Below are 12,760 nucleotides of genomic sequence, written 5' to 3' on the forward strand. Positions count from 1 at the left end.
AGTGCATCGCTGGGAAGAATATTGATGGTAATGGCAGGACAGAATATCACCACGCCAACGCGCGTTTCAGTGCTCGGCCCGATCTATGGCCGCACCTTCTTCAGGGCATGTATACGGTGGGACACAGGCTGGGACTATAACAATTCAAAGAAATGGCCACTCTATATTGAACAGAAAAAGGGAGGTAACTTTTAACAGACATATAATGAAGATCACAATTGCAGAGAGGGCACATTTCAAACAGTGACCCTACAAAATTTTCTCGGCATATTTCCCATGGCCTACGCCATTTATGCTGATGACACAACACATTGCAAGTCACAGACTGCTTTAGAATTAATAACTAAGATACAATAAATAACCTACTTCTTGCACAGTATCCTAAAGATAGAACTGTTAAAATTACATAAAGTATATGCTCACTCTCTTGTCCTCTCTTTCTCCTCCTCACTAATTCCCCAACTCTCTCTACAGTAACAGACCAGACTTTATCTTCTGTCAGTAATCGGGTGAATATGGCAGGAGGCTAAGCATGGGCGAATTTTGCGAATCTCGCGTTCGCTAATTTTGCGGATTTGTGAACTTGCAATCCGCAAAATCCGCGAATTCTCGCAAATTTGCGGATTTTTTTTTTTTTGTGTTTGCCACTCTCTGTCACTACTGCCACTCTCTGACTACTCATGCCACCCTCTGGCCCACCCATGCCACCCTGTGTTTCATCACAGCACCCTCTGGTTGTCCAGTCAGTGTACATTATTGTGGCAAAACAAAGCACACCTTCCCTGCCTCAAGTGACCTGAATTAATTTGGGGTTGATTAATGTGTCACAGAATATTTTTTTTTGCTGGCACCTGCTTCCTTAGTGCTTCCTGATTAGTGATCTTTTGCACTTGCTAAGTGCTTTCATTGTTGCAAAATTAGTTACAACACCTGCCCTGCCACAACTGACAATAATGAATTAGGGGCTGATTAATGGATTTGAACTTCCAGCCTGGCTCCTGCTTGTCTCCCTTAGCTGTAATTCAGGACCTTTGTGGCATATGTGTAACTATTCTGAGGTTCAGAGCAGGGTCACATAATAGTTGCAACTGGCAACTGAACTCTGGAGGGGCCCCTCAGGAAGCACTACAGGAAATGGCTACTAATGATGAGCCTGAACTTTTGAACCTGGTAAGTAGTTTCAGTTTTGCTAAGATCGTATTTCTGCAATTTAGCGCTTATTCGCGGGGCGCGAAGTTGTACTGGGAAGCCGCGAACTCACGCGAACAGTGCGAGCAAGCCATAAAATCCGCTGCTCGCGGATTTGCGGATTTTGCGGGAGATTCGCGAATCTCGCGGATTGCGAATTTACCGAAAATCCGCAAAATCCGCGAGCGAAACGGATTTTCCGCCCATGCTTACAGGAGGCAAAGTCTCCAGTGAACGTTCACTGGCCCATTTAGCAATTACTCTCTCCTGTGCACCCCCAGTTTTCTCATGGTGTGTATCTTAAGGTGGAGCTGCAAACTCCATTTCTGTTACCTGTCAGCAAATAGGAGGCATATAGTTCTGCAGACTGGAGCAGGGAACAACCCAAAACATCTGAGCTTTTGAAGTCTCTGAGCGACAGAACCTGTTGCAATTGAGTCAGTCAACCCTTCTATAAAGAATAGATGAGTGTCCCTCACCATAACTCAAACTTAAAGGCAAACGCTTTACATTCCGACTCAAACATAATTCTGAAAATGGGTAGAGCCCTTTCTCCATCCAGTTGCTATGCACCTTTTTTTGGGAGCTATTTTGCATCTGTGCTTTTGGTAGTATACTATGTTTTAGTGGTAGTGTTGCATCTTTGTTCACTAACTCCTTCATTTAATAGTACAAAGATGATCACTTTTCACTCAAGGCTAAACGGAAAAACTAAACAACTTGGGACGCTGACTTTAAAAAATAATATACATCAGTATTAAACATAAACTATATATTATAAATATATATTTATTATATGCAAATCCATTTTAATAAAACATTTAGTATTAATAATTTAAAGAATAACAACAGTATGAACACATATAATTGTTATGAATTGGAAAAAATTAAAATAAACAATATAATTGATACGCAATTAAAATTCATTTTAAAAATACATTAATAAAACTAATATATATTAAAGACCAAAACACATGAAAAATTATTTTGAGAAAATTCAGAATAACCTTAAGATATATATTCTTCTAAATCGGGGTCTACGACCTTTTCTGTCATAGGAGAAACTTATGTTCAAAGAAAATCATTCTTAGCTACTAATATTATTATTGTTGTAATAGTGACCACAATGGACAGGATTACATTAGTGGCCATCATATGCAAAGTAGCTAACCGTTATCACCTCAGTGCATTAATGTAAAAAGGTTATGCCAATTTGGAATGCTTCTACATGGGTTATACATATGAGCAATGCCTGCTATGACCCCGGCACCAAGTTATTCATGCTAGTAGTAAGTCTCTTAAGTACTACATGATTTTTCACTGAAATATCAGCTTTAACTAGATTTTTGAAATTCGGCTGTTTTCTCTAAACTTAAGCTTACAAGTTCCTAAATTACACACAATTTTGTCTCAATTACACAGTTTCGATTTTGGTATACATGTATTAATTCACCAAGCAAGCTTCTAATTTAGAAGGATGGGCTGCATACTGGAGAGCTACTTGCATGTAGCTGAAGTGCCACCAGTTGCTCACGTGCTAATTGCTGAAAAAGCCTGTTCTAAATTAAATACACTCAAAATATTGATTAAGAAAATTCAAAAATTACAATTGTAGCCAAACTCCAAACCAATTCCATTAAAAAAACGATTGAAATGCAGTACTATATGTAAAATCCTTCAAACGTCTGGAAAAAAACATACATTGTGGGTGGAGGAGGATGGAATCAAGTCTATTTAACAGACATTGGGGAAAATTCAGACAATAGGGGGTCAAAAATACTATTGGAATGCCAGTCTAACAAAAGCTGAGGAAAGTCAGATTTACTATTTTAACTCCAATCTAGCAAACATTTGGGAAAGTGTCTTCATTGGTGAAAGAGCATGTATGTGGGGTGTAGAGTGGTCACATTCCCTACACCCAAATAATAAAAGTCTCCCTTATAATATTTAAACAGTAAAAAATAATTAAAATCTACTAATTCTTTATAAACAGAGTGAATTATTTTTATTGTTTTAACTCCTTCCATGTTCAGGACGGCTCCCGGCTGTCATGAGTCACAGTAGGCATGTGCTCATGACGGCCGGGAGCCATCCGAACGTTGCCTCTCCGCCCACGCGTGATTAATTCCCCGCCAGTGCAGGAGAATTAATCAGTGGGCGGAGTTCAGTAGGCTCCCGGCTATCATGGGCACACGCCTACTGTGACTCATGGCGGCCGGGAGCCGTCCTGAGTACCCAAGTGCCACGCCCAGCACCGCCCCACCCCCCCTCGCACCGCTGCGGAATTTTACTGCAGCGAAGGGGTTAAATGCTATTCAATATAAATAATAAGGAATAGCTTAAACTGTATACATCAGGCTCACCTATAAAACACACCAACACTAAAACATTCTCTGTACCAGAAAATAATTATTTACAAAACTTTTTTCATTTTTGAATTTAACAAATATAAACATTCAATTACAGACTTTTTACAAAAACACAGTTGAGCCTACAAAATATCACACAACCTGTTAAAAATAATAAAATGTAACATGAAGTGAAAATGCGATGAGCATAATTCATACTCTAATCAATTAATCTGTTTTCATATTTATATATTTTATATATATTTTTTTTAATTACACATCAAAATCCCAAGTAAACTCCACAACCAAGTTAAAATTCAATACCTAACTCAATGAACTATAAAACATTGAAATAAATAAATACCAATTTATACATTAAAAATATGTTAATCAGTTAACATCAATGAATACCCGCCTATTAGATCAATAAACCCCCCAACCCAAACTACTGAACTCATTACGATGCCGGTTGGACAAGTGTCTGACCAACATCGCAGCAGATTTGGGACCCACCCAATCGGAGTTCCCACCTGCCAAATTATGATACGACTGCCGTGTAGATGGTTTAAATCATAACTTTTTTGATTGTGGCTTGTGCTGTGGCCGGAAAAGGGTCCCAGCACAAGTCACAATGGAGAAACTGATGTTTTCAAACATCCATACCCGTGTGCAAGGGACCATTTGGTGCCTGTCACACAGGGCATGGATGTTTGGAGGCCCATAGCGGAGGTCCACCGTGGACAGGGGCCCTGCTGGGAGGCCCTCAAAGTCCCATTCCAGCTGCAGTTTTTTCATGGTTGTCTGGCTACTTGAGCCTATCGGAAGAGCCGGTTGGTCCCTGTACCTGCTGCCTCTGACTGCCGTGTATCATAATGTGCAGGTTGAACCGCAGCTCCAGATGTTGTATGGACGGCCACCGACAGGTCGTTGGTGGTGGTCCGTCCAAAATCATAATCGGGTCCTTGCAGTATAATACATACATACAAAATGTAATAAAAAATTAAATAACTGTATTCCAGTCAAAATATGTCAAATAATCAACAAAGTATTCAAGCTTCCTCCCGATAGTACTGGTCAATTTCTATAGTGCCTAGAGGGTAGCAACAAGGACTATTGTGTCTCCCACCTTGCACGGGTGCTGAAGCTGTTTTTTGAGAGGGACTCAGGGCGGGAACAAATTCTGCTTGCGGGAGATTTCAATTGTTATTTATGTGACCCACCCCAAGGATCTGATGTTTCAAATCCTAGGTGTTTTCTCAAGGAGGGGCTGCACTTTGTACATTCAATGGAGGGTCAGGAGCTCCAGGAGATATTGGATTCTTACAATCTGTGTTTTACTATAGAGAAACCGGGGAACTCACCTAACTCTTTAATTTGCCTGACTTTTAAAGGGAGGGGCACTAAGTCGCTTATTGATTTCATATTTTTTTATATTTGTTTATGCCCAGGTACACTTGCTGATTTCCCAGTTTAATATTACTTTTATTTCTTTTAGCGACCATAATCCCTTAGCCTTAACCTTGGACATTCCCATGTTCGATCGCTTACAACAGAGGGGGCTCTTATCGGGCCTTCCATGGCTGAGAGAAGGCTGAAATGGTCCCAAGTGGGCCCCAGACCCTTAAAACCTCTCTTATTGCAAATAATATATGAGAGACTGAAATTTGCCTGGACATATAAGTGGGAGACAGGGTGATTTTGAAAGCCTTTGATGGCATTGCCTCAAGTGTCCACAACTGCTCTTTGCATACCAGGCTTGCAAAATCCTAAATGGTTTGACAGGGAATGTTGGAGAACGTTGCGTCAGCCGAAGGATATGCTTCTGATCTCAGGTTGCAGGCGGGCTTATAAACAGGCCTAATCTGCCTGCAAGTATAACCTGTGTGAGTTAACCTGGGAGGCGCTATGTCAAGCGTGCAAGACTAGGAATAGTTTTCTTTTTTGGGGAGTGGCTAACAGGTCCTGTTTCGCGGATGGTTCTGGCCCAGTCATATGCCATCCTATCTCGTAACAGCAATGGTTCGACCACTTTGAAGGTGTCTTTAACCAGAGGGACTGTGAGGGTGACACAAATTTGGCTGCAGAGTCCATAGCCAGAGCCACAGTGTTTTCACTTTAGATGAGGTCACGCAGGGCATTATGGCTCAGTCAGGCAATAAGACTCCGGGCCTGATGGTATTCCGCCAGACTTGTTCAAGGCTGATGTGGAGGTTTGGGCTCCACTCCTAGGAGGGGATGCAGCCCTCATGATCCACAGCTGTGATTATTCCAATTTTTAAGAAGGGTGACAAGGACAATCCACAATGCTATCGCCCAAAATCCCTAATAGATGCAGTGGTAAAGGTCCTGATAATTCTCAATAGACTGTCGGAATGGGCAGAGGAGAATAACATCATGAGCAATGTCCAATATGGTTTTAGTTCAGGGAGGTCCACTTCAGATCCGTGCCTGAACTTTCACCTAATTACAAACAAGTATACGGTTCCCCGGTCTGAATCATTGCATTTATGGACTGAACATCCTTATTCAATAGGGTCAACTGGGCACATCTTTGGGCTCTGCTTATTGAGTTGGGAGTTGACCAGAGTATTGGGCCGCTTTTAGCCAATCTCCATGCAAAGACATCTGCTTTGTTGCATTTTCCCCATGGTCCTGCTTGCAGTCGTTCATTCCCTACTAGCTGTGGTGTCTGCCAAGGGTGCATTCTTGCTCCTTTTCTGTTTTCTATATATGTGAATGGACTAGAGTCTGCCCTATTATCAGTCTTGTGAACTGCTCGAGAGTCGGAGTTATATCCCTTCCAGCCTTATTATATACAATGAGGAGGTTTTTATGGCCCGCACCACTCAGGGGTTGGATCTACGTTTGGCTCGGTTTGTCTCCTTTATGGAGAATCAAAATTTGTCTGTCAACCTTTCTAACTCCTATGTGATTGTAGCAGACTCACAATCTACAAGTAGCAAGGCCTTTAAGGTGTACAATTTTAATTTGGGTGAAGTCACAGAGTTCCCTTTCCTGGGTGTCTTATTTGATGCCAAAAACTGCCGGAAGCCATTAATCGAGTCTAAAAGAGCCGAGTTTAATAAAACCATGGGAGCGGTTTCAAGATTTGCACGTAGGCTAGGTTTGCAGGCACCAAGGGATCTTGTAAAAATGTATCAGGCTAAATGCATTTCCCAACTGTGGTATTGTAGTTAGGTTTGCGGATATGTAAACCTGGACACGGTCCAAGTTGCAGAGAATAAATTCCTACATAACATGGTACAGGTTCACCATTCTACCCCAGCATTCTCTGTGCAGGCAGAGCTAGATCTTGGAAAAGTGACAGACTTGGTGTCCTTAAGCCGCCAATTGTGCTAGATCAAGATATAGAGCAGGGAAGATGTACAATTAAATCAGTTGATCTTTGGGGATTGCCAGGCACATAAAATACTGTGTATAGCTTATGTGAAGGAATCTTTCGCCTCCCTAGGTAGGATCGAAATTTTTGAGGATCCTACTTCTTTGTCCATGCCTGAGCAGGGGTGTGTTAAAAGACTGTTCTTGGATCGAACCTGCATGGAGAGAGGGCAGCATGAGCTGCAGAAACCATCAGTGCAGTGTATATATGCTGTAGAAAAAAGTTCAGGGTATGGAGCCACATCTAGGCATGCGTTTTTTTTTTATTCTTTCGTTGAAGTCCCTAAATTTTAACAAAGTAAATCCAGCTATGTTTTATCTTCAAATGCTTCCTAATGAATGTGTTACTTTTACTGTTCTGTCATTCTTGCAGGCTGCTTTATTAATTGATGTACTGTTTTAGATGGATGAGTTAATCATATTTTATTGATTACCATATTATGGAAGTTTCTGAAATTATTTTTAAAATGATGATGTTGTTTGTATTCTTTTATGGTTGTTTTATCAAACGAATAAAGATTTTATTAAAAAAGAAAATTAACATTGGGTAATATATAACAGGTAAAACATTGCCCACCAAATCCCCCAATAAACCCAACAACCCAAAAACGTATAAATAACAATGTTTTTAAAACAAATTATAATTTTATAGTAACATTTATAATAAAAAAGTAAAACACTATAATACAACATTTTAAACTTGATATAATAGTAAAACAGGTAAAAAACAATATACTTGCCTTCAATATTTTGGACCAAAATATTTTTGTGGTAATGATATTTTAACCATTATATTATGGTCACATAAAACTTTATAGCTTATATTTAGGTTGGACACTTATTTTGCTTCAGTTTTGCTATGGCGCAGTTCGAGGCGGTTGTCCGTCTTTAATGTATAGATTTCCTGAAGGTGTGTGGAAAATTGGTTATGGAATTATTGCGCACATCAACAGATCACAGTAGGATTTGGATGTCATGTGACAGAATCTCAACTTGAGTGAACAAATGATTTTATGGCATTTTTCTAACAGAATATTTTTTAGGAAAGTACACATACGTTAGCATAGATTTACTATTCTTAACTTCAAATAGATGTAGATCATAGATTTAATTTTTATCTCAGACATTAAAAAAGTATGGTGTTGGTAATTTATTAATTGTTTCCACCGTTGAACTGATGGCATTTTAATATAAGCATTGTTTGTTCTGACTTCATTCTGTGAGAAATAAAAATGGTTTCAGGGCATAGAAGTGGATGGGGAGCGTCAGGCCTATTGTTTGTCTTCTGTCAAGAGGGCATCAGGTGACACAATGGTGACCATGGTATACCTGTGACCTCAATCCTGAGGTCCATTGGTGTCTTGGAGAAAATTCTAAATGTCTGCTGAACACCACTAAATTTATATGGCAGAAAACAAACGGTTTTATACATATCCTTACTGCATACATTCTAGGAAGGAATCCTATCAGGCATCCTGGTCCTATCTCCTCATGCCCATCCTTTATTCTAGGACACCCGCGAGGCCAATGTCACACCCAGCCACACAGCGACTGCCACCATCAATATCACCATTTTGGATGTGGACAACAAAAACCCTTGGTTTCAACCCTGCAGGTTTATCGATGCAAACAAAAAGATCTGCCACAGTGATGGATACCAGGTCAACGTGACACGTTTAGAGCAAGTGGTAAGTGCAGCTATGGCTGATGAGAATAATTCTTAGCAACATAAATGCTTAGGCACTTGTAACACACCTGTGAATACCCATTTCAACACAATTTGGGTTCAATATTATAAACCTATTGAAAACGTTTGGAAAGTAGTTCAGAAATACCAGTCAATTCTTTTTTAATAATGACAGAAAAGAGTGCACAGGGATAACACGTCCATTCAACAGTTTATAGCTCTAAACAGGGACCTTTTCAGAGGTAAATGGTAACTCCCTTTTCATTGGGGTGATTGGCTCAGTCTGGTTTAGACAACCTGAGTTCAACACCCACTATACAAGAATGAAAGGTGGTATTTCCTGAGGAGCTGTGGGCAACGATTTTCCAACCTAATGGAAATCTGTGTGGGTGAGTAAGCCTCACCCCTCTTGCAAGGAGTACTAATGTAGAGCTAGGAACATGAAATAGATACTGGCTGCACAGGCAAAATGCTGCCCTTGTCCAGCTCAACAGGCCATATAGCATGTTTGCCTGCTTTTATTGCATACATTACAGTGATCTAAAAGTCATTCCTCCCGTTATACCCAGGAATGTGGAAAATATTTCACAATTCTCTTTCAAATATGGGTTTCATTGCCACAGTGACAGCCCCCAAATCACTCCGCAGAGCTATACCAGTGTCAGAGCTGCTAGGATTAAGCTGTCTGGAGGACCAAATTATGAGAAAGAATATCTAAATTATGGGACAAAAAAAAGAAAATGATATGTTACATTTTCTAGCAGTATTACTTTCGTCCATTCGAGCTAAAAATAATATATACATTTTTAAATCTGCAATTTACATGCCAAACGCAGCAAGTCTAAAATATGTGATAAAAGCGGCAGCCACAGAATTACATAAATCTTCTGGCCCCATCCAGTGTCATTTGTTTTAGCAATAATGTATTAATGAAAGGAAAACACAATCTAATGAAGAAGAGCCAGAGGTAAGTAGTGACAAGGCCTGAGGCCTAGGAGAATGGAAAATGCAGAGTGGAGAAGATCAAATCTGGAGGTAAAATAATTAGCAAAATCTCACTGGTTGTCAATGGTGATGAATTAGAAGGGTACAGGGTGGAGATAATAACTAGTTGATTAAGGATGAATGCCAAGTGATCAGGGTAAAGCTTTCAGAGATACAATTTAACTTTGTTAATACGTTTCTTTTGCCTTTTGGACGAGGTGGGGTGAAATAGTCGACCACAGTTGAGTAAGTAGGGTTCTGTGATTCCTTCCACTATCCCACATCTTAGGTGAGGTAGTTGCCAAGAGAGTGGATGGAGGATGATATCAGAAATGTTAATATTTCAAATATGCACCTGCTCTCATTTAGATACATTGTTTTTAGAATTGTCCCTTTAAAGTAAGGCTTGGATAGTCCGGGGCTTACATCCAGGGGCTGAGGTACTGCTCAGAGGGTGTAGGCATACTGCTAGTGGGCTAGGATGCTGTGATTACATCAGATCACTAGAGAAGGTGAAAGTTCCGGCCAGTAGCATAATAATAGCCCCCGCAGGCCCTGCTGTGCGGAGGGGCTCCTGAGCTTCGGGATGTCCCCTATGGCACTGTGCACAGCAGGCAGACTTCAATGGGTCGGGAGCGTGGAAGCGAGGGGCGGGTGTTGAAGGGGTCCTCCGTGTAAGTTAACTTGCATGGGGTCCCCCCAAGCTCCGTTACGGCACTGGTTCCAGAATTCCTACCTTAGGGGACTATGGTCCTCCTAATGTCCTAAGCTAAGAGCTAAGGTCCTGCTTGGTATATACATTGTACAATGTGAGTCAGATACTACTTAAATAGTCAAATATTGTGGTCCATGGCTTGATATATTGTTTGGATATACCCCTTGGTCTAGCAAACTATGAGGATGCTCTATGCTTTCAAGGTATGGACTCTTATTCTGCAGCACCCTAGGAGTTCCCGCCTGTTCTGAGTTTTCAGTGGTATGGGTGTCTGATAGCTCCTCCTAGGGCGATTGGCCTTCCTATATGGTAACAGTTTATCGCATACCAAGGGTGTCATCGTTGTGGATTAGAATTGAAAGCCAAATTGGGACCAATGGAATAAGGGTGTGTGAAGTTGAAACGTTTATACATTTCCTGTAAATATAGTGAAGTTTTACACCTTTGCAAACTTCACAACATTACAAGGTTGTGAAGTTCTAAAAGAGCTGTGAGGAAAAATCCTTCAAAAAAGTGTTGCAACATTTTCAAAGTGCGAAGATGGCTTATGTTGTCACACTTTCAATGTAGTAGCGATGAGCAATATGGGGAACAACTCGGGGTTCGGACTGAAATCTGGCGACTGGGTTCATACATGTAAACACTCAAGTGCACCTCTGAATCCTTGATCTGAAGCAATACAAGAACAGGGAATACAAGTAAGAGTACATACAGAGACCATTGTTTCAGCCAGGGAGGACTCATGAAAAAGTGACTACTTAACCAACAGTGTATACATGCATACACAATGCAATCTGTGATATGGGGAATCTGTGATATGGTGTAATATACTACCTGCCCAGTAGGTAGCTCTTAGTCCTTATCCTGCTTGACATGAGTTTACGCATATATATTTCGAGATCATATTTTGTGTTGCGGAATGATCTCATTATTATTCTGCACCTGTCTGTGGTAAAATAAGGTAGCTGAATTGCTGAACAAAATCTCGAAAATATGTCACTTGTGCTCCGAGGCCTATCATGAACGTCGATTCACCAAAATCCCTGGGGTGGTGGTTGTGACATAATATACTCTTTGACCTTACTGATGCCACAAGAAGTGATATCATATCACCGTTGGCCCTGAATTGTCCCAAGAAGTGATGTCACATGTCCCTAATCCCGATGACATCACAATAGTTAAAATTGCTGAAATTGCATAATAATTGCACAATTAATATGCTATCTTCTTCTAGGGGAGTACAGCCATGGGCTGTGAAAAATCACTCAGTAAGTATTCAAATCCTTTCATGGCTATCTAATAGAATCTGACAGCCCCCAAGAGTTCACCCAATTATGTTTTTAAATTGTCCAACGGGCGTCCCCTTATGTCTAAAATGTCCTCAATTTCAAGGACCAGCATTTTGCTGTGGAGGACCTTTTTGCCCAAACATTGCATACAATATGCCTGTTTGAAATGTTCCTAATACTACTTCTCTTCCACTGTGAATGTACCACACGTCAAAGGTTATGTCTAATATGTCGTGGACCACATTTTGTCATGGGTGGCCCCATGATATTGTCACAGTTGACTTCCCATATGTCAAGAATTTCCACCAATGCTCCATCACCAAGCAATTCACCACAGGTGCTACCTATGCCAAGGATTTCCTCGGGTAGTCCAGCGCTGGCATTTATTTATGGGTGCCCTGTGCCAAAATATACCTACAGTTTGCCAGCATTAGCATTTTGCTGAGGGTATCCCATGTGCAAGCATTGTCTCCAGTATGCCAGTGCCGAAATTTGGACAAGGGTGCTTCTATACGCCAACACGAAGGCCTGGTTTAACCCCGGATTTGCAAGCATAACAACACAGCTCCACTTGCATTCACTTACTCACACTCATTCTTTCATTAGCACTCAGTTGCAATCATTCTTTTTTACCTAGTGTCTTGCACTTACTCTCACCCTGAATCACTCATTCCAACACTCTCTAGCTGACTTATACTTACTCACTCATTTTGACACCCATGATCTCACATGCAAACATACATGCTCAAACTTATAAATGCTCCCTCACACAAGCTCACTCTCACACGCATGCATGCACACAACATACATTTAAAGCCATTTCATTTTTCTTACCTCAGATGCCAGTGTTGGTCCAGATCTTGCTGTTCCACTTTTTACTGCACTAATAGTGATTAATCCACTATTAACTATTAATGTGATAAAATGAGCAGACAACAAGGTCAGAGTCGGACTCTGACAGTGCAAGTCACAATTATGCCACTCAGAGGCCAGGGGTCGCAAACTCAGTGCCAGGGGTAACTGCGACCCCTGTTGACTCCTAAATGACGTCCATGAGCCCTATGATCAGGCTTTGTGCATGTTAGAGCTGTATGGGAAGTGGCCTCTTTTACACAGTATTATTCCTGGTAGGTAGTTATGTACACCAGGG

General features: G+C 40.9%; 1 protein-coding gene across 9 annotated transcripts in view; it reads left to right on the forward strand.

Moving 5' to 3' along the window:
- Window positions 1-12,760, forward strand: part of CDHR5 (cadherin related family member 5) — a 423,620-nt gene that overhangs the window by 258,511 nt on the left and 152,349 nt on the right. For all 9 annotated transcript variants that reach the window (XM_086957775.1, XM_086957776.1, XM_086957779.1 and 6 more), the window contains one exon: window positions 8,447-8,623. In XM_086957775.1, coding sequence (XP_086813901.1) covers window positions 8,447-8,623 — 177 coding nt within the window. The remainder of the gene's footprint in view (window positions 1-8,446; window positions 8,624-12,760) is intronic.

The sequence above is a fragment of the Lissotriton vulgaris genome, chromosome 2_1 (assembly GCF_964263255.1).
Source record: "Lissotriton vulgaris chromosome 2_1, aLisVul1.2, whole genome shotgun sequence".
In the NCBI taxonomy this organism is placed as follows: domain Eukaryota; kingdom Metazoa; phylum Chordata; class Amphibia; order Caudata; family Salamandridae; genus Lissotriton; species Lissotriton vulgaris.